The sequence below is a fragment of the Siphateles boraxobius genome, unplaced genomic scaffold (assembly GCF_051911475.1).
Source record: "Siphateles boraxobius isolate OS27281-9 unplaced genomic scaffold, OSU_SipBor_1 142, whole genome shotgun sequence".
Classification (NCBI taxonomy): Eukaryota; Metazoa; Chordata; class Actinopteri; order Cypriniformes; family Leuciscidae; genus Siphateles; species Siphateles boraxobius.
In genome coordinates, this window is record NW_027508747.1 from 520,082 (window position 1) to 544,221 (window position 24,140).

At 37.9% G+C, this 24,140-nt stretch overlaps 1 protein-coding gene across 1 annotated transcript in view; it reads right to left on the reverse strand.

The window, feature by feature from the left end:
• Positions 1 to 24,140, reverse strand: part of dst (dystonin) — a 241,730-nt gene that overhangs the window by 23,539 nt on the left and 194,051 nt on the right. The window contains exons 73-85 of the mRNA XM_077230331.1: positions 23,688 to 23,919; positions 22,546 to 22,772; positions 22,342 to 22,464; positions 19,298 to 19,399; positions 15,605 to 15,706; positions 15,016 to 15,189; positions 13,936 to 14,091; positions 12,589 to 12,786; positions 11,322 to 11,450; positions 9,313 to 9,483; positions 6,100 to 6,255; positions 4,507 to 4,713; positions 2,114 to 2,233 (exon numbers count right to left, since the gene is read on the reverse strand). Of these exons, the coding sequence (XP_077086446.1) occupies positions 2,114 to 2,233; positions 4,507 to 4,713; positions 6,100 to 6,255; positions 9,313 to 9,483; positions 11,322 to 11,450; positions 12,589 to 12,786; positions 13,936 to 14,091; positions 15,016 to 15,189; positions 15,605 to 15,706; positions 19,298 to 19,399; positions 22,342 to 22,464; positions 22,546 to 22,772; positions 23,688 to 23,919 (2,097 nt within the window). The remainder of the gene's footprint in view (positions 1 to 2,113; positions 2,234 to 4,506; positions 4,714 to 6,099; positions 6,256 to 9,312; positions 9,484 to 11,321; positions 11,451 to 12,588; positions 12,787 to 13,935; positions 14,092 to 15,015; positions 15,190 to 15,604; positions 15,707 to 19,297; positions 19,400 to 22,341; positions 22,465 to 22,545; positions 22,773 to 23,687; positions 23,920 to 24,140) is intronic.

Here is a 24,140-nt window from a genome sequence, read left to right on the forward strand (position 1 = left end):
CGTGTCCTGCTTTAAACACACTGATGCTGGAGACTGCTGGAGACTGAGGAGCTCGACTTCAGTTTTAAAGCAATTTGAGACACATCAAAAGGCGGACCTCTTTAAACCTCTAAAAATATAATGTAAACCTCTTTAAAATATCATGGTTATTTCCAAAGAGTGAAGGATTGAATTATACAGGAGCATAACAGGATGACACTTATGACCCACATTCAGTGAGTGAAAAAACACCTGGTATTGTGATTCACACTCTCCGTCAACCAGCACGTCAGACGCTCCACACACACACAGATGGGGATAAAAACAGAGTAGCTAATGGTGTGAACAGGAAGTCTATATGACCCCCTTTACAGCTGGCATTAATATCCTTTTCTTTTGTGTGACTGAATCACAAGCAGTCAGCGATAAATACAGGTGTAAATACAGGGGGGTTTTATTCGATTCCTTTCTCACTCGTGAGCTGCATAAAATGGGTTTGTTCATTCAATGTTTGATGTGTGACAAGATAAGTGAGGAGAGTCATGATGAAATCAGGAGACGCATTTGAAATTAAATGTAATTAATTAAATTAAAGTGTTATGGTGTGTGCACACTAAATGCGAATGTAATTATTTGAGCGAGTAGATTACATACGAAGTCAATGCAAAGACGTGAATAGACGCGATTCGTGCAGGGCGACGTGAATGACACGAACGCTCGATATTCACCCCAATCAAGTCTTTCGCGCAAGTCGAACAATTTCAACAAGCGTGAAATTCGCATTACGTATTGTCAGGCAAGCCAATAAGTGAACAGCTTATAGAAAAACCTGTGCACTGGGCACACGTCATCCTCAAGTAGCGCTGGAAGCTGCTGTCATCCACACACAGTTTCTGGAGGGACTGTTAAATTCACAGAGTTGTGTGCTGTGAACCCAGACACCTGCGAATATTCGCTGTAAACACACCATTAGTTCACCCAAAAAAGAAAATTCTCTCATCATTTACTTACTCTCATGTCGTTCCACACACATAAGACTTTCGAAACACAAATGAAGAAATTTTCAATGAAGTCAGAGATTTCTGTCACTCCATTATAAGTCTATTCACCCAAAACTCTGACGCTTCAAAACTAATTTAATTCAAGTCTTCTGAAGAGACACAATCACTTTATATATGAAGATCAGATTTAATTTAGGCTTTTATTCACATATAAACTTTGATCAGCGAATGTACATAGAGCACATCAAATATGGTAAACGGAAGCTCAAAAATCCTTGACACGAATGAATAGACTTTCATAGACATTTCTCTCAGATTTCATTAAAAATATCTTCATTTGTGTACCCGAAGATTTAATTTTCATTTTTGGATGAACTAAGCCTTTACTACCAGCAGCCGGCTGCATAAACTGCTTAGTCCAGTCTTACAAGTTTACTAGTAAAGTCTTTTTAAGAATAGTCAGTTTCATAAAAACATTAGCATGGATGCCAGCCGAACTTAGCCACGCCCACAACTTTTGTTTGGTCAGGACTTGATCCGTTGTGAAGCAAGTATGCCCGAACCAACCAAAGCTGTTGTCAGGGCGGGCTTTATGCGATGATGGATGGATGATCAACAGTAACGTAATCATCCACGTCACCAAAGAGTGCTTGTGTTGAACTCGTTTATAATAAAAAATGGCTGTGGCTGGAGAATTTATATGTGTAGATTCAGCCATCGCTTCAGTTATAGAAGATGTAGACAACACATTCATTTTAAAAGAGGAACAGAGAACCGCGATCAAGGCATTTGTCAAGGGAAAGATGTAATTGCCGTCCTTCCTACGGGATTCGGCAAAAGTTGAATTTATCAGCTGGCCCGATGGTCGCTCTGATTGGTTGTAGATCTATCCAATTGAGTGCAGAGGCATTTTCTTTCCTGGTTCAGATGAAACACCCCATAATCACAGCCTTAATGGAGCAGTATCAGACTCACGTCAGGCTATAAAAACATAAATTGCTCTAATCTGAATCTGAAGCTAGTTGGCTAGACTAGTTCAGGTGGAAACGGTAATGCGTCTAGACTGAACACTTGTGTTTGTCTGACTGAAAACACAAGGAGTAAACACTGGGTAATGGACTGGTGCCAGTCACCTTGTGCTGGGTTAACTGAGTCTTGATCCTGTCTGGATCATTAGCGATCTCCAACTCAGAGTCCAGCGATCTCTCGGACTCCTCCAGCCACTCCATCAGTTTGTTCCAGGTCTCATGGAACTGCAAAAGAGAAGAGAAAGATAATCCATTGTGTAGTTAGCAGTATATCATAGCATTTTCTTTTCCCAGCCTAATGCCATACAGTTGCTTTACACCACTGAACCACAGAGGATTACATTTGGCTTTTGTTTTTTAATACTAAACAACAAAATATTCTTTTGTGTCCAACAAGTGCTTTACTCAGAATCAATTACAGTTGTTTGCATATATATTCACCCCCAGCCCCAGGTCAGTTTTTTATTAGATGTGCCTTTGGCAGCAATTCCAGAAGTGTCTGTGTTGATACTGTAGGACTTTTTCAGTCCTGCACATCTGGCCACTGCAATGTTCCTCGTTCTTATTAGCGAAAGTGATCCAGCTCAGTCAGACTGCATGGAGTTTGTGAGTGAACAGCCTTTTTCAAGTCCCTTCATAAATTCTCAATTGGACTTTGACTTGGCTACTCCAGGACATCAACAGTATTTGTTGAGCATATAACTCTGATTCTTTCTTCGCTCCACTGGCTTCCAGTCTCTTTTAAAGTTGAATTTAAGATCTTATTGTTTGTTTTTAAAGCTCTCAACGGCCTTGCTCCACCGTACGTAACTGAGATGCTAACTTTGCGAGAATCGAACAGGACTCTTAGATCAACAAATCAACTATTGTTGGAAGTCCCAAGAAAAAGGTACAGACTCTGGGGTGACCTGGCCTTTTCTGTAGCTGGGCATGGACTTTGGAACAAGCTACCTGCCGATTTACGAACAATCACTGACTTAGGTCCTTTTAAAGATAAGCTAAAGACTTATTTATTTAGACTGGCTTTTATATCATATCATTTGCTGAGTCATTCTGTGTTCTCTTTGTGACCTACATTTATTATATATCTTGATTATATAATTTGTTTTTATATTTTGCATTTTTTGTCTTTTTTGTTGTTGTTTTTTTGTTTGTTTTTTTGGAAAGCCCTTTGGTTCACCTTGAGTGTTGTAAAGGGCTGTATAAATAAATGCTGATTAAATGTTGATTTATTAAAGCCATTCATGTAAAGCTCTGGCTTTATTGTTGCATATGTCTTGCATGGACAATGCAGGGATTTCCCTGTATTTTCCTACATGTATGTTATCCTGTATCCTGAACAAGCCTTTTCACAATTCAACAGAGAAGAATCCCATAGCATGAGAGGATCACTGCAAATATCTGCACCAGTGACCATTTAGGTGTGTTATATTAAAGTGTATAAATAATAACAATAAAAATGTTAAATAAATAAAGTATTATTAAATGTACAGTACTGTGCAAAAGTCTTAGGCACGTTAGTATTTTCTCCAAAAAATGGTTTTAAGTCAGTTATTTATATCTTTCGCTGTAGTGTGTCAGTAGGAAATATCAGTTTACATTTCCAAACGTTCTTTTTGCCATTAATTATAATAATCCAGTGAGATTTTTTTATGGACAAGGAGTCTGACAACAGCCGGTATGATCTCACCATCACTGAGTACATCTGTGATTACATGAAGAAACTGAGACAGACTGAATCCAGAAGAACTGGGGGAACTGCTTGACGAAACCCTCCTGAAAAACTATGTGCGAGTGTACCTGGAAAAAAGCTGTTTTAAACACAAAGGGTTCTCACACCAAATACTGGTTTGATTTAGTTAATAGAAGTTAATTAACAAATAAATTCATTTTATGACATATTTTTGAAAGCATCCTCACTTTACACTATTTTTACACAAGTGCCTTAAACTTTTCACAGTATTGTAGTTTTGCAGGAGGGTTTTATCAAGCGTCTTAGGGACATTGCCACATTTCTTTCGGATTTAGTCGGTCTCAGTTTTGTTTTTTCTGTTTCTAGATGTAATATCACCAAGATTAAATCTCTGTGTGGATCATACAGGCTGTTGTCAGACTCCATACGCATGCAAAAATCTCACTGGATTATTACAATTAATGGCAAAATTAATGTTTGGAAATTTAAACTGATATTTCCTACGGACTCTACAGCAATAGATATAAATAACTGACTCAAAAAAAAATGTTTGGGGTTTGATATTAACTTTTGCACAGTACTGTATATAATATCTGTAATATTGTAAAATAGTATTACAAATATATATATGTAAAAATAATTTAAAATCACTTTGTAGAGATCTGTTTTAACGCTGACATTAAAGAGTCTCGCTTTGTTGATCAGTAGGAAAAAAAGTCCAATTAAGTCCACATTGATTCAACCTTTCCTATAGTGACTGCATGCTCTTTAAATGAGTTGTTGCACACGGGAGCATCCTGCGCACCTGTTTGGCACGTTTCCTGGCGTCGTCCAGCTGGCGTCCTCTCTCCACCGAGCGCTGGACCACCTTCTCCCAGCGGCCCTGAACGCTCAGCAGGAGGTTCTTGATCAACACCACATCTTGTTTCTGACTGAAGTACTTCAGGTGTGTTCCTGTCTTATCCAGCTCGATGATTTGATCCCGATGAGAGTTCACCTCAATCACAAACACCTGCAGAAATCCAGCGGATCCATTTTAGGAAACATAATTATGGAACTATTTCTATCAACTGGAAAAACATGGCTCATAAGTCCCAATGAAACCGAAGTGACTGATCTTTTCTACTGTATATTATGATGTACATCTGTTTAAAGGACAATTCTGTTAAAAGGCCAAAAATGAACCTAGGGCTAAATAACACATGGGTACTGAGTCAACCATTCTCTGGGATTCGTTTTCATGATAATCGACGCAAAGAAGTACATTCTCGACCAGTCAAACCACGAACACCGTGCTACGTGCTGGTCGATAGTCACAGTTCAGCTCACGTAGCACGGCGTTCGTGGTTCGACTGTTTTCCAAAGATGGCTCCTGCCTGTATACGCGAAGTGTACTGTCTTTATAAAGTATCTCCTTATTAAACTGTCTGTACACTTACAGAGTTCTCAATGCTTCGGTTTACGGGTAGAGACCCTCATTATGTTAGCGTGTTAGTGTGGGGCTATTTTGAGCCTTGGTAGTGGTATTAACTAGCGATTTTTATTTTTACTTATTATATGCCCTATATACTAGCGTTATAAGCTAATCTGTGGTAAAACTAAAATTAAAGATAAAACTGGGTACATTCTATTATCATGAAAACGCATGCCAGAGAACGGTCAACTCGGTACCCATGTGTTATGTACCCCTAGGTTCATTTTTGGCCGGAATTTTCCTTTAACGGATAATCCAAAAAGAAAAAGAAAAATAAGTAGGGGACTTGGTTCTGTGCACCGGTTGTTGATTGGATGTTGAGATGTGGGTGTGGCATTCAACGGTGTATGCAGATTAGCGTGAGTCTGCATGGGCGGAGTTTAAGCACACTAAGGGTACGATTACACGACAACGGTGTACTTTGTGTTTTGCGCCAACAGACGAGATTCACACAGATCTGCGAAAATAAGTAAAATTGCTGTATTCTAATGTCAAGCCAGTAGTTGGCGATGTCATTTTTTAAAGAAACACTACGTGCCTATAGACTAAACACGTAAAACGCATTACGTCACCGTTTCCACATATTCAAGTTGCACTTTGAAACCTGTTTTCAAAAGATTTTGTTTTAAGGCCCCCAAAATACAGTTGTCGTGTAAATAACCGGTCAAAATGCTTAAAAAGTCAATTTTTTGTTGAAAATGGTTTTGTGTAAATGGGCCCTAAATAATTATAGAGTCCTGCATTCGTCATGAAAGAGAAGAGAAGTCTGTAATTTCACTAGAAGATCCAGTTAGAAAAATTTTATTTAAAATCACAAGGTCAAAAAAAATTTTTTAAATGAAACGTATGCATGGTCGATAACATGCATTTAGAAAATAGATAAGGTGTATTGACATCAAGTGTAATATGTCAGAGAGCGCTGACCTTATGCTCGTCTATCTGGAACATGATGGTCTCGAGGATGAGAGAGGCAGGAGATATCATCGTGAGCGTCTGTTCGGCCTGGGTCAGCCAGTTGATGAAATCCTGCAGTGAGTTATGGAAGTCTGTGGCCATCGCCAGAGCTTCCTCCAGTTTCACCTATGGGCAATCAAACACACACACACACACACATTAAAGAGGAAATTTTTCCCATGTTCATCTGTCTTTAGTGTGTAATGTTGCTGTTTGAGCATGAAAAAGCTCCAGTTCTTCTCTATATCAGTGTCAGTGTTTCTGAACTTCTGAAACGCCTCCATTGTAGTTTTGAGTTTCTCCCGGGAACGAACACGTCACAACATTCCTCATTATAATAATTAATACGCAGAATAAAGGGGCGGGGCCTGGTTGAGTTAGTTAGTAGTGTGTTAAACTGGCGGTTATGGTAAGGGGCGGGACATTTCCCAAACACACTCAAAGCGCTCGACCAATCAAAACAGTTTTTCTGATCCAGCCGACCAATCAGAGCACAGTGTGCTTTTCAGAAGGAGGGGCTTCATAGAGACAGGAAGTAAACAGAGCGTTACTGACAGACTGGGAAGAGAGGAGCCGCAACAATGGAGAATAAGAGGAAAATAATCAACATTCAAGCAGAATTAATTAGGAAAACCTGTTCTAGTAGAGCCCAAAAACAACATCAAGACAGTTTAATGTACAGGGTGAACTAGAAGTCATTTGTAGGTTGTCATCCTTGAGCACAGCATTAGTGTTTGTTTAAGTGACCTGACAATAACCCTTGTTAGGCTTATTGCAGAGAATAGACCGGTTTGACAACAGAAGATGAAGGTGGAGGACTGTGTGGGAAATGTGTTTGGAAAACAACTCTTAGCGATGCTTACTAAGGCAAGTTAGTAACAAGATATGGCAAGACACCTCTTGAAATTTTGAGAAATATGATGTTAACTATTGGAGCATTCCCTCCATTATCCTCGTGTCACTGATAGGCAGAGGAGGATATGAGACAGGAACTGCGATGATCTCATTAACACCAACAGCGTGTGACTCACCGTGTGTAATGTGATGTCTGGTAAGCATCACATGTCAGGAGGCATTTTTGTGAAAGCTGCAAACTTTAAAGGATGACTTCACTTTGTTACAGATGACAAGAACTTGTGTGGTCAAATTCATGTTGTAAACAGATGTCTTTGTCAATCCTCAGATTCAACACTGCAAAATGACCCAAATCAAATTTACATTAATCAGTCCGTGTACAGCCAGATCTGATTTGTATATTTAAGAAGCCTTTTGTTTTCCATTGAATATATGCTAATTTTGAACTTTGAGAAATAGTACACCCAAAAACTGAACATGTGCTCATCACTTACTCACCCATATGTTATAATATGACACAAGTGTTATTTTTACTGTACCTTACATTTTTTAAAGCTGTGTTTTATAAGATATGCCTTTATTGTATGGAAAAGAGTGAATATTGATTAATACTTTTGTGTGGGACATAAGAAAATAAACGAATCATACAGGTTTGGAATGACGACAAGGGTGAGTAAATGATGACAGAATTGTTTTTTTTGGCTCAATTATTCGCTTATTCCACCTTTGCAAATTTTTTTTTTAGACCACAGGCAACTCGACTTTGTTCTGTACTGATTTATAACTCACTTTGGGCATGCGCTCAAGTGAAAACATCAAAGCACAACAGCTCACAGATCTGATATCACCGCTGTACTTTAAACCAGTGGTTTTCAAACTTTTTCAAGAGGGACCATTTTTTTCTTTTTTCAGAAAAAAAATCAGCACTTTTTTAACCCCTTTTGATGATGCATGTGCACTTGCTGATCCTTGACGCGATTGAAACGCAAAGTCGATTCTGAAATAATTTGATCAAGCTATAGGCCTACATACAGGAATTTTAACCAATTAATAGCCTATCGTTTGCTGCATGCTTAAAAAAATACACAAAACATATTCCACAACAAACTCGTTAAATGTAATATTCAGAACAGAACGAGAATTTAAAAAAATAACTATAAACAAGCCAAAACTAAATAATTTAAAGCGAAAGTAAAAGTAAGGGGCATTATGCTCACGTAACTCTCTCATTAGAATCAAAATGTTTCAGCATTCGCGATGTATTTGATGGTAAACTATTCTTTATTATAGGCTTTGTAGCAACTTCACTCACGTTGCAATATCAACAGGGAAAAAATCATTCTTTTCACATAAACAAAAATGTGCTTGGAAACATCACAGTTGAGCGGTGCTTACGCTAAACGGTACGAATTGTACTACTGCTATTTAAACAGAGCAGTGTGATTTTATATTAGGTTGACTGTTTTATTATCATATTTTATTTCGGCAGCCTTGAATGGTGTATTTGTGTGTGTGTGAGGCGCGGCACTGGAAACAAAAGCATACTCCGTCACTTTGTTCATACATAACATCATTCAAACTGCAAAGTGTTTATTTATATTTGTGTACACTCGCAATAAAACCCAACATTGTGCTTTTGTCAAACTGTAAACTCTTGTCAAACTTAACCTACAACTGTCACCCCACCAAAATCACACACAAAAAAGCAAACATGTTTATAATTCAAATGAGAATAAAGTTATAGTGTTAATTACAGTTTTAAGGAAAACAAATATTGATCTGAAATGTGTGTGTTGCTGCCAATGGAGCGAACGAGAGTGTGTTGCGGAAGGAACGACGAGTGTTTGTGTGTTGCTGTCGATGCAGCCAACGTGTTTGTTGCGGATGGAGCGAACGAGTGCGTGTTTTGTGTATATATATATTTTAATGAGAAGGGTGGGCCTGCTTATTCTGCATAATCTGGTCCCAAGCCGGTTCGCAGGACGAGCGGGCAACACGCATGTCAGGAGAAGCATTCTGTTCAGTTTGTTTCGTTTCGTCAAGGTTTTTTGTTTTGTGTTGCCTAGGGCTACGAGTAAGTCGGTCAGGTGACATGTGGATTATTTATTTTGCATGAATTTGAATGTTTTTTTTTACTGTACTTCTAATCAAAGCTATTATTATTAATATTATTAGAAAACGGAATTTAATTTTTTTTATAAATCACTGGCGACCCATTTTTTAATTCTCAGGGTTTGAAAACCACTGCTTTAAACCAACAGCACACTGATGAAGATGAAGATGACAGGAAGAACACAGAGTACAGTGAGTAACTCAGCCTGTTCTCACCTTCCTCTCCATCACTTTGGCCTGCACACATTCCCACTTGTCCTGCAGGTTGCGTAGGTCCAGTTCAGTGGTGCTGTCTTGGCCCTCAGGGGTCAAGGCCAAAATCTGCTGCCCTCGCTGAAGAAGTTGCTTGTATATTTCCTCCTTCACTTCCAATGTACTGCAGAGCTCCTACAAACACACACAGACATCGTGTTCACAGACAACTTGACATAAGATTACTATTCAAAGAATGTACTGTACATATATTCTTTATATATCAGCAGAAATCAGTGTGGAAATCTATAAATCCCCTTAAAAACATTACATTAAAAAAAAAAATGTTGTCGCACTTTCATACAATTAAATAAAGCCAAAGAAAATCTGAAAGTGTTTTGTTTTTCATCCCCATGTTAGAATAAAATTATTTAAGACTCTTTTCGGTTACACTTTATTTTAAGGTGTCATTGTTACAGTGTAATTAAATATTTAAGGCAAGACACTACAGGTGAATAGGGTATTTTTTTAACTAGCAGATATCACCATGACACTTTGCCAGTTGATTACCTACATTAAGATGAGAAAAAAATGTATTACAAGTTTTCTGTAATTTAATGTTTAAATATGCAAATGAGGCATTGTCTAATGAAATATGCGCTATTTTGCATATATTTTAAAAAACGAAATCTGAGTATTGGACAAATCCAGGTTTAAAACTATTTTTTCATTGTGTTCACATATTAGATGGGGAAAAAATTACAGAGGGATTTATGGATATCTACTTTTGTTATCCTGTAAATCAGAATATACTGCCAATAGCCTTAAAAAAATGATTTTCGCCATGTTTTTTGGAATAAAATGTTATATAAATCAGGCTAGGAATAATATATTTACAAATCCCTCTGTAAATGTCTTCATAATATAACTATGTACAAGACTGGAAAGTTTGGTGTATATAGGTGCCACTGAACTGGAGATTTCAGACTTATGAGAGAACAGTCATTTTGAGAAAACGAGCTTTAAAGATTTAGCATCAGCCAATGAGATTGCGCATTTAGAGTAAAATCACCCCTTTTACTTTTACGATTGGTTGCTGATAAAAAGGAAATGACCATATTTGGATCCGGCTGTATTGTTCAGGAGAGAGAGAGCTTTCTAACGGTGTGTGTGATGACAGGGTGCAGATCGCGATCGCGGAGCAGAGGAATGATTTATAACGACAACTTTTGATGAATTTATGAGAAATCTACAGACGCAAACAGACAAAGTGTAATAAAATAAAGAACTACATGTGTATTTTGGACTTTTTTCTGAAAGAAGACATGTTATTGAAGACAAATATCCCAAAATCTCAAAATTGACCAGTGAAAAAAAAACAATGTTTTTGCCTGCCGTGTCTCGCCTTAAGTACAGTGTTATATTAATTAACTACATGTACTTACTATAGGGTTATGGTAGGATTAGGGTTTGGTTGAGGGTTAGTTGCATGTAATTATGCATCATTTACTGTTATTGCTATGGTAATTACATGTAACATTTGTAACAAGAACACTGTAAAATAAAGTGTTTCCCTCTTTTCTTCTATGCAACACAAAATAACATTTTGGAGATTTTACAGAATCTTCTAGCTGTTCTTTTCCATACAAAGAAATCATAGACCAGTCCAGCTCCAAAAAGAATCGTAAATGTATTTCATAAAACTCACACTCTATATTTCAATATTCATATATTGCTGTTGTTATTGTAAGAGCTCAATTCTGGTCACTATATGCCTCTATGCACTGTATGCTGTATTAAGAAAAAAAACATGTGGGTTTGTATTGTCACGAGCATGAGTAAATGATGACAAAATGTACAATTTGGGGAGAATTATTCCTCTAAACAAGGCTTTTATGATAAACATTCTCTAATAGCAAACTGTTTTCAATAACAAATGCATAAATCTATTCATAATAAAACAAACATTGAGTCGGTTATCTGTTCCAAGCTTGCCATGCGTGTGCAGATCTGTTGTAGTGTTAAACTCATACCAGATGGGTGTTGAGCTGCTCTCGGGCCGTGTCTGGTAATCCTCCCAGGGCTTTTGATGCTAACAGCTGACGCTCCGTGACTTTCAGCCACTGCTGCATGTCTTCAATCTCACCATGGAAACCTTGAGCCTAGAAAGCAGATCAGCCAGCGTCACAACAATAGAGTTCACACATTCATTACTGCGACTCAAAGAGCAGAGGCTTGATTAATGAGCGCAGATTATTAGCCTTAAAAATGGCCACATTCTGAAACAGGAACAGTGGTGTCTGGAGAAAGAGAGTCAACTCAATCAATTTTTGTAACAGAAAGTTTCGGGTTGAAATATGTGAAGCAGGTGTGCAAAAATATAAATTGTAAGCAAAGAAGTTTTTTGCACTTTATTAAAACTAGGGCTGTTTTTAAAGGGCTTAATTTTTTCAATTTGACGTGTTAAAAAAATATTTAACGCAATTAACACAGCATCTGTTTTTTTCCGGCATCCTTTGGCAAGCGTTACATTATGCTGTATGATCACACTCTTATTCATGCAATTCACGCGCGATAAGACATAAACGAGAATGCAGTGCGGTACTAGCGCACACGTCTGTGAATCTACTGTCTGTGACACACACAGCTTAAACGGATAAAAACACACACAATTATGCCAAAAATGCCTGTTTTGTCGAGAATCCTCGTCTTTATGTTGTTTCTACATTAATTTGGAGATTAAATGTGAAATTATTACAATATAAAAACATTAAAAACTTAAATTAATCGCACCTAACATTACATAAAAACACCACAAAAAAATTATCGATTGACAGCACTAATTAAAACAAAGTTAATAGTTGCCATTTAGTCAATATTAATTGCACATTTCAAGAATTCATCTGGACATTTAAGTATTAAGTATCGTTTTATATTGTTCCAGATCTGATCCAGCTCTCAGATTTAATCAAAAATATCTTAATCCGTGTTCCGAAGATGAACGAAGGTCTTACGGGGTTTAACAACATGAGGGAGAGTAAATACTGACAGAACTTTCATTTTTGGGTGAACTATCCCTTTAAGTCAAGTCATTCGACATCAGGCGTTCACACATTAAAGCAAACTCTTGGAGCGAGAGCATGTGGATATCGAACTCTTTACTGCTTCTCTTTCACATTCTTTAAGATTAAGAGAGGAGATTTTTGGCCTCATGTTGAGAACATCATCAATCATCAGCGCTGTGCCTGTGAGGTTGCAGAGGGTTTCCAGGCCTCCGTCTGGCTGCTATTCTCTGCTGACCTGCAGTAAAGCACTGTCCAGAAGCTGCCATCTCTGCTCAGTCTTCTCCAGCACAGTCTTCCAGCGCTGGTTGAGGTTCTCCAGCTTGATCTGAAGACCACTGGCCTCCTCTCCGGCGCTGGAGTCCACGAGCTCCCTGCCCGCCTTATTCACTGCCTCAACCGTGGTCTTATGGGCCAGCACATCGTTCTGCAACACCTAGAGAACGCAAACACACGACAAACCGTGAGATCCACGATGCTTGTGGACATCTGAGTGGTTCTGACCGCATTATTCAATTCACATCTATTTGTATAGCGCTTTTCACAATCATTTCAAAGCAGCTTTACAGAAAATGAGAGTCCTAGGGGTGTAACGGTTCACAAAATTCACGGTTCGGTACGTTTTCGATACAGCAAAAAGAAAGAAATGCCAGAGAAATTTCCTATTTATTAAAAGAAAAAATATTTTTAAATAAGTGTGAGTTTTCCTACATCTTGAAACTTTTTGTTTTATAATCTTTGAAGAATGAACAAATAATGTTTTGGTCATGACATTAAAAAATAACATGATAATATTTGAGTTTTGAAGTGCTGGAAAAAGATGTGTGATGTACTTGAAAGCATTTGACTATTTCTGCCAAACGTCCATGGTTACAGTGAGTGTTACTACAGTAAATCCATGGTGAATGTTGCTGATCTGTGGACTTAAAACCTATAACTAGTTCATTCATGAAACATGTTTCTCCTGGTTTCCACGGCAGCGATGTTTGATCCGTTAATAACGGAGAAATTTTAATGCTTCTCGCTAGATCTCTCAGCGATTTTATTACTTCAGTGGTGAATTCAAATACTTTGTTTACTGGATCTCTTAGCGCTGTGTAGTAACAGTGTCACTTGATCAAGATTGGTCCAAACTGATAAACGGTCCGTGAAGCACAAAATAATGAGTAGCGCAGTTTCGTTCCGCTTTCATTACGTTTGCCATTTGATGTTGCGCAACTCGTGGTGGTCGCGCCAGCGCGGATTTTGGTCGACAGGAAAAATGGTCCGACGAATTGTTCGGTTTGTACCAATTACCGAACCGAAAGCCTCGTACCAAACGGTTCAATACGAATACATGTATCGCTACACCCCTTATGAGTCCACATTACAATTTACAGTGATCTGTTATCAGAGATAAGTTATGGTTTTCAGAAATGTACATTTACAAAATCACAGTTAGCGAAAAAGGAATTCATTTAAACAATGTAATAATTTAATGCAGAAACAATGAGCTTATTTAAGTACTGACAACTTGTTTGTTAACAAATGATTATGACATTCATAAAAGTGTAGCATTGGTGAGCTTGTTTTGGCCGGAACGCACGTGGTGCTTTGCGAGCTCGATCTCGATGGCTTTGGGGTCGCCACAGGTCTTCTTCTGTTCACTGAGCAGCTCTTCAGTATGAGTGAGCCAAGCCAGAAGTTCATCTAGAGCGTGCTGGAACTGCCCGAGAGCCAACAGCGCACCCTCCAGCTTGTGCTACGAGAGATCAGGACACACAACAGACATTACAACAATACATCATGAAAATGTGTAGTGTAGTGAAACATCAAGTATTGACATGACAGCATCGGCACAACCAGTGGCGGGAATTTGGGGCTGGACTGCATGTTTAGTAGTCCAAATCTTTTTCAAAACAGTCAACATTTGAAAATATGTAACATTACGGAAAATGTGTTTCAATGTTGCTTTGCAGTGTCTTTAATATTGCAAGAAAACATGCAACTAGATATTCAAAAATACTAGTTTTAAGTCGACATGAACAGGCCTGCCGCCATGAATTCTGTGCCGACTGTTAATTGTGATACGAAAAAATTGTGATCAATGATTCTGCTCTGTTCATGTCACTTACAGTGCAAGATTAATACTAACATTTTCAATTTCGATGCAAAAAAAATTCTATTTACTCGGAATCCTATATAATACAATAATAAATGTTTTTATAATAAAATATAAAATAATAAAATATAATAAAATAATCCCATATGATTCACTTCAATGCTGTAAAAATTGATGTTTATATAATATAATATAATTTAATATAATACCATTCCTATTGACCTTAGATCTTTGTGTTCTTTATAACCGTGTTTTTTTTTTATTCTTTATTCTTTACTCCCTCTTTATTCTTTTCACTCATGCATTTGATACATTTTTTTCAAACGCTTAAATTATGTGAAAGGGAGAATGTGATTGATTTAAATTATCTCAAATAATTCCGATTAGATTAAATAACCATGATCAGATGATGGCCTATTTGCTTTCATAATTACAATCCAATAAATTCCCAACGGATAAAATCTGTTCTCTTTTTATATCCTGTTGTATGCTGAGATGCATCACATTAACAGACACAAAATGGGTTGCGAACAGTATTTCACACGACCCTTCTCAGTGTCTGACCTGTCTGTTGATGATCTTTTTATCCAGGTTTTCCCAGAGCATTTTCAGCTCATTCATCGGCTCCAGGATAGAAGTTCGGTCGGTTTCCTCAAACACCTTCTTTAGCAGGAGCCCGGCCTGATGGTTTAATCTTTCCATCTCGATCTGTAGCTGGTATGCGTCGCCTTTGAACTCCTTCACACACACAACACACACAATACATGATGACATCACTGTCTCACTATGGCGTGTTTCAGATTTTTGTCCTACAATCTACAATAATACACTAATTCTTAGGAACTGCATACAAATGAAATCTTGGACTAAAAGCATGTTGGTTCACCTGTAAGCCATTTAAAAAACATTAATGGTTACACATTTTCAATTGTGCAGGCTTAAACCCACAGTGTAAGAAGCAGAAAATGAATGTCTCTGTGTAAACACAGCTGCTGTGTGGTCTGTCAGCTCTATTATATTCATGAAACAATCAAAAATGAAAGGGATTAGAGATAAATAGCTCTAAACTTTGATCTGGATGTACTATGACTAACATAAAGCAACGTGTCATGGGTATGAGAAAATCTCCCACACACGAACAATACATCAATACCTTCAGCTCCTCGATCTGCTGTTTCACAGTCTCCAGGTCTGTGCCCACGGGCGACATCGAATCCAGTTTGCTTTCCATAATATCCACAGAGTCAAACATGTTCTGCAGAGGAGGGGAAAACTATTGTCACAGACTGCACAACATCCAAGCTTTACATCGAGTCGAGTTTCACTCATAGCCGACAATACAAATGTGGCTCAGGTGACAGAGAAAATGAACAAGTCACACCTAAACCAATAGTTTTGGGAAAACAAGTACCACTGGGTAATATTCACTTTGATTCCTTTATAAGAGATAAAACATCAACTAATCAGCACTTGAACTAATCATTCGCTTAAAGGGCTATATGTATATAACTTTCATCACTTCTCGAATTGCCAATGTTTGAACAGCTTGTAACAGAACTTAAAAAAGCGAGATCTTCACCGACTTTCTAGGTTATCTATGAAACCCTCAAGACTGATTTTTATATGAAGGACTCGGGTCGGTTTCACTGGGAAAATTCAAAGATGTTTACGAGCTCCCGAAAGCCTCTCTTCCGTTCAATGACACATGAAATGAATGCTTATACAATGTTCAGGATAATGCTGAGAGAACTATTCTGTACTGTAATGTCAAAGTGTCATGCGAAGAAAAAGGTTTAATTCAAACTATAGTCTCACATTGCCAGATCTATATAGTATATAGTCTCAAATATACTTAATATTCAAACTAACATGATGTCGGTGAATCTCAGAGCTGCTGTAAACATATTCACATCTCTATGATCAGATGATTTCTGAACTGATGTTTTATCACCGCTGTCAGTTTTGTTGTGTGTGTATTTTGTTATTGTGAGGAAAGCGGAGCACATATTTACATATTCATTTAAACGTCACTTTCATCAGCGTCTGGATGTTTGTTAATAGTATATCATAGTATTTTATATCCTTTTATTTTTTATTTCCAGCTTCTTTTTACCTCTAAGTGAAGAACGAAATTTCTGAGTAGCTACTGTACTGTATATCAGGCCTTGAATCTCGTTCAGTCTCTTGTGTGTTGCGTGTGCACGAGTTTGAGCAGTAACTTTCTGTCTGCAGTTCATTTAACGGCCACCGGTGTCACTAATAACAAGAGTTTCTGAGTTCCACACATGGCCCCTTTAACATGATTAAAGTAGGGCATGTTCTCGATCTGGATACAATATGCCAGTGACAAAAAAGCACTAAGTCATCATGGTTATGAGAAAGTCATTTTTTGTATTCAGAATTTTCCATGACAAATAAGCATATTTCCTTTCCAAATTCACATTAGTTTAACTTTTAATGCTGATGAAAAAGAAAAAAAAAACAGTATTCAATTTGAGCTAATGAGTTGACGGCTTTAAAAATATATTATAAATATATACATATTTTTCCCTTTCAAATTCTCCATTTACCCTCTTGGCACCCGTCAGGGCTAAATCACATCACATGATTAATTCATGGGTAAGACTTTATTTGATTACACTTTATTTTAAGGTGTCATTGTTACAGTGTAATTATATATTTAAGTACTGAATAATATTATTTAACAACATGTACTTACTATAAGGTTGGGTTAGGATTAGGATTTGGTTAAGGGTTCGTTGCATGTAATTATGCATAATTTACTGTTATTACTATGGTAGGTACATGTAACATACACTGAACAAAATTATAAACTTAACATTTTTGTTTTTGCCCCCATTTTTCAAAGACTTTTTCTATGTACACACAAGGCCTATTTCTCTCAAATATTGTCCACAAATCTGTCTAAATCTGTTAGTGAGCACTTCTCCTTTGCCGAGATAATCCATCCACCTCACAGGTGTGGCATATCAAGATGCTGATTAGACATCATGATTATTGCACAGGTGTGCCTTAGGCTGTCCACAATAAAAGGCCACTCTAAAATGTGCAGTTTTATCACACAGCACAATGCCACAGATGTCGCAAGTTTAGAGGGAGCGTGCAATTGGCATGCTGACTGCAGGAATGTCCACCAGAGCTGTTGCCCATGAATTGAATGTTCATTTGTCTACCATAGGCCGTCTCCAAAGGCGTTTTAGAGAATTTGGCAGTACATCCAACCGGCCTCACAACCGCAGTCCATGTGTAACCACACCAGCTCAGGACCTCCACATCCAGCATCTTCACCTCTAAGATGGTCTGAGACCAGCCACCCGGACAGCTGCTGCAACAATTGATTTGCATAACCAAAGAATTTCTGCGCAAACTGTCAGAAACCGTCTCAGGGAAGCTCGTCTGCATGCTCGTCGTCCTCATCGCGGTCTCGACCTGACCGCAGTTAGTCGCCGTAACCGACTTGAGTGGGCAAATGCTCACATTCGAATGCGTCTGTCACTTTGGAGACGTGTTCTCTTCACGGATGAATCCCGTTTATCACTTTACAGGGCAGATGGCAGACAGCGTGTGTGGCGTCGTGTGGGTGAGCGGTTTGCTGATGTCAACGTTGTGGATCAAGTGGCCCATGGTGGCGGTGGGGTTATGGTATGGGCAGGCATACGTTATGGACAACGAACACAGGTGCATTTTATTGATGGCATTTTGGATGCACAGAGATACAGTGACGAGATCCTGAGGCCCATTGTTATGCCATCCATCCACGACCATCACCTCATGTTGTAGGATGATAATGCACGGCCCCATGTTGGAGGATCTGTACACAATTCCTTTTAGCTGAAAACATCCCAGTTCTTGCATGGCCAGCATACTCACAGGACATGTCACCCATTGAGCATGTTTGGGATGCTCTGGATCGGCGTATACGACAGTGTGTTCCAGGTCCTGCCAATATCCAGCAACTTCACAGCCATTGAGGAGGAGTGGACCAACATTACACAGGCCACAATCAACAGCCTGATCAACTCTATGCGAAGGAGATGTGTTGCCCTGTGTGAGGCAAGTGGTGGTCACCACAGATACTGACTGGTTTTCAGACCCCCCCCCCCCCCCCCAATACAGTAAAACTGCACATTTTAGAGTGGCCTTCTATTGTGGGCAGCCTAAGGCACACCTGTGCAATAATCATGCTGTCTTATCAGCATCTTGATATGCCACACCTGTGAGGTGGATGGATTATCTCTGCAAAGGAGAAGTGCTCACTAACACAGATTTAGTAATAAGAAGAAATAGGTCTTTTGTGTACATAGAAAAAGTCTTAGATCTTTGAGTTCCATAAACAAAAGTGTTGCGTTTATAATTTTGTTAGTATATGTAACAAGGACACTGTAAAATAAAGTGTTACCCTTTATTTTAAGGTGATGTAGTTACATGTGGTCACTATAGTAATAACAGTTAACTATGCATAATTGTAAGCAATTAACTCTAAACCAAACCCTAAAGCTATAGTAAGTACATGTTGTTAATTAATATTACTCTGTATTTATTTATGTAATTACACTGTAATAAAGTCTGACCCATTCATTTAATATTTGATTTTCCTTTAAGAACATATTCATCATGACAGGCAATCAGACAGTGCTGACTCAAGAGGTTTCCGACAAATGTGTGGTGAGAGTTGTGGGGGGGTTTGTGTGTGTGTGTGTGTGTGTGTGTGTGTGTGTGTGTGTGTGTGTGTGTGTGTGTGTGTGTGTGTGTGTGTGTGTGTGTGTGTGTGTGTGTGTGTGTGTGTGTGTGTGTGTGTTTGTGTGTGTGTGTGTGTGATATTAACCTGGAGACTGTCCTGGAACTGAACCGCAGCCTGCATGGCTTCCTCTAGAGTCTCGACTCTCTCCTTCCATGTCTTGTTCAGAGTTTCCCAAGCTGAGTTCACCTGTGGGCCGAACGAGATGTGGTCAGACAGTGTGACGCCAACTCTGAGTCTTCCAAAACTCCAGTAACACCACCAACATTTACATCAAAAATTAACCATCGTTATTATGATGGTATCTATTCATTGATAAACTCCATGGAAAATTACACCAAAACAAAAGTGAAGAACATTTCTCAAGTTTGTGTGAGTGAAGTGTCAGAGAGAGACTAATGTTTGTTCACTCTTTATTATTTTTTATAATAATATAATATTAATATAATGTTTTATTATTTTTTATAATAAACATAATTAGGGTTAACCTTAAGCCTAACCCTGCTTACACATTTAATGCTGGATAGACTTGCTGAATTTCCTCATTTTTAAACGCATTTAAAAACACGGTAAAGCTTTACAACAAGGTTGTCAACATTAGTGAATGTATTAACTAACAGGAACTAACAATGAACAATACATTTGTTACTATATTAAATCTTTGTTAATGTTAGTTAATAAAATCCAGCTGTTCATTGTTTGTTCATGTTAGTTCACAGTGCATTAACTAATTTTAACAAATCCAACATTTAATTTTAATCATGTATTAGTAAATGTTGAAATTAACATTAACTAAGATTAATAAATGCTGTAGAAGTATTGTTCATTATTAGTTCATGCTAACTAATGTAGTTAACTAATGGTAACTAATGAAACCTTTTTGTAAAGTGTTACCAAAAACACTTTTAAAACATGCAAAAGCAATGCTTACAAATATCTACCATGGTACCTATAATTTAAAAAAACACAGATAGTACCGTTTTTGCGATAATAAACTCTTGATAACTTATTTTTAGCAAATAAAAATAAATAAAGATTCTGAAAGCTTACAAAAATACATTATGATTTTACAATAGTAAAAATGAACTATGGTGTTTTGGCAGAAACTATAAATACTTTGATAAAGACTAAAGAGGTCTGCAATCCCGCAGGACAACTCTTGATTTGCTGAGCGGATACTGGAGGGAAACCACTGAAATGAGCGCGGGGAGCGGGAGAAAGAAATGACTCGTGTCCTCCCGCAAAATATAATTATCTAATAATAACTGCACACAGAAGTCTGTAACTGGAGATCTGAAGCATCGTGTGTTGTGTGTGTGTGTGTGTGTGTGTGTGTGTGTGTGTGTGTGTGTGTGTGTGTGTGTGTGTGTGTGTGTGTGTGTGTGTGTGTGTGTGTGTGTGTGTGTGTGTGTGTGTGTCTGTGTGTGTGTGTAAAAATGGAAAAAATAGCCTATAGACGCCCGGAACGAGACAGAATCTAACCGGACCAGGATTGAAAAACAGTGCAAAATACACTCAAGTATTGAGGAAATCTTAGAGACTGAGATTGGGGAAACAGGTTATATTCTATATCTTGATACCAGATTCAGTTAAAAATAGGAATAAATATTTACGGAGGATATTACTAGCAGGAGCAAAAAAAGTGATTGCTTAGCGTTAATGGCTCCAACATCTTCCCCCAACCAGAACTCAATGGGAACAAATTGTCACAGAAATTTATAAAATAGAAAGATTGACATTCAAGTTAAGACTACAAGAAGAGACTTTTGAAAAACACTGGGGAAATGGACAACATATATATCAAACAGAAAGAAAAATATATGCATATTAATATTTCTATCACACATGTAACCACCATGAGGGAATAATACTTCATGCTGCATGAAAGTATGGCTATGGTCATGAGAATATTTGTTGTATGTATGTGTTTCTATAAGCGCGTATATGTATATATGTTTACATGATAACCTCATGACTTTTTTTTTTACTCAAGGATCTCTTGTACTAGCCGAATATGGAAAAAGTTTTTTTTAATGTAACATTTCGAAATAATTTCCATGTAAATACCCATGAAGCTGTGTTGACTGTTTGTTACAGTTTGTCTTTGTTCTGAAAAGTTATATAAAAATAAAGCGTAAAAAATTCAGCATAGACTTCTTCCTATAAGCTTTTGCGGGCAGGAACGGGACAAAACGTGACTTTAACAAAATCTCTCAATCCCGCACAGACCTCTACTTTCGTAAGCAATTGACCCTTCGCTAAGCCACGCCCGACAACCGTAACTAGGCGCGCGAGGTCTGGCAAGCTTTCGAGCGAGGGAAACATGCCGAAGCGTTGTGCGTATGGATTGTGCAAATCTGATACCCGGTATCATAAAAGTTTGGACGGGGGAGTGGAATTTTTTTCCTTCCCTAAAATCTAAAAGCCGAGGGGAGAAATGATGGATAAGCAGTGTGTGTGATCCCATTCACAACTACATGTCCACAGGATTAACAAAAACACATATTGCTTGGAAATAATGACGGTTCTTTGTTCATAATGCATATATTTTAATGTAAAATAAGACGATTAAAGATAGACGGAGGCTCACTGACATACTTTAAAATATATTTCAGCATTTTGTTAATCGACGGCCAACTACCCCTGACTGAGTAACTTTAACCCAATCCGATCGCGACTCTCCCGGTGTTAGTGTTATTCCACAAGATTTATGGATAAGCTGTTTGATTTATAATTATTAGATTAGTTTCACATTTCACTCACCCTGCTGTGCACGAACATAGCTGTTCCTCAATTTGTGTGTTTCCCATTTGAATGGTCAGCGTATGAGACGCTGCTTGCGCTGGGACTATAGACTTTAGCTTCAATTTTTATGAAATTATTCTCTAGTCGGTTGCATATTATGTCGTGGATATATCCCTCGAATGCACACTGCAGTTCCTTTTGTCTTGCTCTCTCAGATATTTCACATGTTTGCCAAAAATTACTAATTATCTCATTGGGAATGTCTGACACCGGTGCATACACACTGTAATAGACGTGCCAGGTGTGAAAGCTTGTCAGGCGTAGCAACAGTAACTAGGGAGGGCGGGGCTTAGCGAAGGGTCAATTATTCTCCAATGCACCATTACCTCATCTATACTTTTCTTGATCACTGGTTTATCAGGTTCTCCACACGCGGTCATCAGCTCGGCCCCCAGATTCTGGACCACGTTCAGTTCCTCCTGCAGCCCGTCAATCTCCTCTCTGAAGCTCTGTGGAGGAAAACAGCGAGTGTGAAGTTGATGAATGAATATCCGACTGTAATATCAGCCTCTGTGGTGAATCCTCCAGACCTCCACAGACTCCTGCTGCTGCTTGACCACTGACGGATCGACTCCAGGCTCCTCCAGCTCTCTCAGAAGATCCTGCGTGTCCTTGATGGTGACGATGAGCGCGCAGTGATCACACCAGAACTTCTCCGCTAAGTCCATGACATCCAGGAGCTTGGCCTCTCTTTCCTCCAGAAGAGCCTGGATGTCATTCCACAGAAACACCATCTGGTCCAGCTTATCTTGAACAGCTTCAGAGGAAACAATAGAAGAGAGGCATCAGCATGTCCAAAAATAACACGCATTCTGTCACAATACCTTCAAACCGCACAACAGGGTTATTATAGTTAACTAAAACTAACACTATACAAAAACATGTGTTACTCAAAATAAAAATAACTAAACACAATAAAAAGATAATAATATATATTAATTTCATTTTAATCCAGTTTAACTTGATGTACTAACATTAGGGAAGCACCGAAAATAAAATTCTGGGCTGAAAATAAAATCTAAAACTTTTTTTGTACAATTTTACTAATATTACACATTTTATTTAATTTTATAAATTTTAGTGATGCAATGAATTCGTTTTTCTTATTGCCATTTTTTGTTAATATTAACACATTTAAACGATGGCTGGTATAACTTTTTGTCATGACATTTATTCAAACATAAATTAAATAATGATCACTAACAGGTTATGTAAAAATTTAATGAATGTGTTATGTAGTGCATGCTTTTTAAAAAAAAATTATTAAAAAGTTTTATGTTTGAGTTTATTCATTAAAGAGCAAAACAACATTTATTTTTTGAATGTCATAAAAAACTTGAAAGTTGAGACGGAAGTCGCGCTACAAATGTTTAGTAGAGATTTGTTTACGCATCAACAGAAATTAGTATTGACTAAAAGACAGATCTTGAGATTTAAGAATCCGTTTCAGGATCAAATAAAAGCAAGGAGCCGATTTTGTCAACCCAGCCCTAGAAGAGTTAAACTAAACCATTGGAAAAGCCCTATTTAAATATCCCTATTTCGGTCACAGATCCGGTGCATCAGTAACTAAATCTGAAATAAACAATTACTAAAACTTTAACCTAAATTTTAAATGAAAAATCTAAAAACTAAAAACATTGAGAATATGAATAAAAGCTCATATTTATACCTTTGGCGGAGAGGTCCTTGTCGGCTCCTTCTGAGCGCGCGATCATCTCCTCTCCTCGCTCTCTGAGCGTCTCATACGAGGGCTGGAGCTTCTCCAGGTCTACAGTCACGGCTCTGTTCTCTGAGATCTGCTCTCGGATCTTCTCCACCTCCACAGAGATAGACGGAGGCTGGCGCAGGCGTTCAGAGATACGCTCCAGAGACTCCAGCATCGGCTCGATCTTATCATGGAACTGTGGAGAGGCATTTCAATACATAAAGTTTGGAATAATTCGGCTCACTAAGGCACTATTTATTTAATAAAATTTCACAATATTTCTGTTTGTATTATATTTTTATTATATTAATTTAAAATGACTGTTTTCGATGTGAATATATAGTACAATGTAATTTATTCCTGTGATCAAAACTGAATTTTCAGCATCATTACAAACAATGTCACATGATCCTTCAG